Genomic DNA, 1,011 nt, shown 5'->3' with positions numbered 1-1,011 from the left:
CTAGATGATCTACCTAGGTCCCTTCCGACTCTAGCTACTATGAAACTATGATTCTGTTCTACCTGTCTCCCCTCACCATTGAATCTGGTTACAGTGGTCTTGTTCCCCGTGCTAGGCCCTGCCCTGTTAAACTGTACCCATGGCAGGCTGGGCTGTGTTTTCAGTGGCAGGGGCTGTGCTGGGGGCTTGTTTGGGATAACACTGTTACAGGACTCTGCTCTTGAGGCAGGCAGGATCAGCAGCAGCGCAAGTCTCTCTTGCTTGCTGGCACTGTAATGTTCTGTGGCTCGAAGTCTAGGATTTGGGTAGAGGGTAAGGGCTGTGCTTCTAGGAAAAACCTAAGCAGTCTCTTCTCTTCCTCCCTGGTAGGTTCCCATCCGGTAACCAGGGAGGTGCTGGCCCAAGCCAAGGCACGGGAGGTGGCAGCGGCGGCAATGTGTACAGCGAAGACAACGATGATGACCTCTACGGGTAATGCGCTGTCCTTCGTGGACCAAACCCCAACCAGGCCACGTTGTACAGGGAAATCCACCGTTCAATGGACTCTCGGCTTCTTCATTCCTCAGTCAGAACAGTAGCTGCGGTCAGACGTTGCACAGGGGAGGTGCGTGTTGCGAGCAGGATGCGATGCAAACCAGTGTTGGTTTGGGAGGCAGGCAGTGAATTAATGAGGAGGGGAACTGACTTAATTTCTGAGAAATTTCTGTTCTAGTGTACGTGGCAGAATCAGCAGCTTTAGCAATGGGTACAACGCTAGCCTGTATAAACCCACAAAAAGAATAAAAAAAGAATAAAAATCCCAGAAAATTCTCCCCCGCCCCAGCCACTTCCTTTGTGTGGCGTTGTCCCAGCCCAGCCCAGCCCACTCGAGCACTGGCAAACCCCTGTGACACACTAGCTGGGCTGGGCAGGGGAGAACTGTCTGTCTCTGCTTCCCTGGGGAGGAGCTGGTCATTTTTATCGTATCTCATTTGTCTTGTCTGAACAGGGACTAACCTGCACCCAGCTGTG

The 1,011-nt window shown here is 52.6% G+C and overlaps 1 protein-coding gene across 1 annotated transcript in view; it reads left to right on the top strand.

Moving 5' to 3' along the window:
• Window positions 1–811, top strand: part of VCP (valosin containing protein) — a 27,545-nt gene extending 26,734 nt beyond the window's left edge. The window contains exon 17 of the mRNA XM_019531886.1: window positions 370–811. Within this exon, the coding sequence (XP_019387431.1) occupies window positions 370–475 (106 nt within the window). The 3' untranslated portion in view covers window positions 476–811. The remainder of the gene's footprint in view (window positions 1–369) is intronic.
• The last annotated feature ends 200 nt before the right edge of the window (window positions 812–1,011 follow it).

Source organism: Crocodylus porosus, unplaced genomic scaffold (genome assembly GCF_001723895.1).
Source record: "Crocodylus porosus isolate Cpor-Errol unplaced genomic scaffold, CroPor_comp1, whole genome shotgun sequence".
NCBI classification, from domain to species: Eukaryota; Metazoa; Chordata; order Crocodylia; family Crocodylidae; genus Crocodylus; species Crocodylus porosus.
Note: the sequence above shows the minus strand (reverse complement) of the source record. Positions and strands in the feature narration are given on the sequence as shown.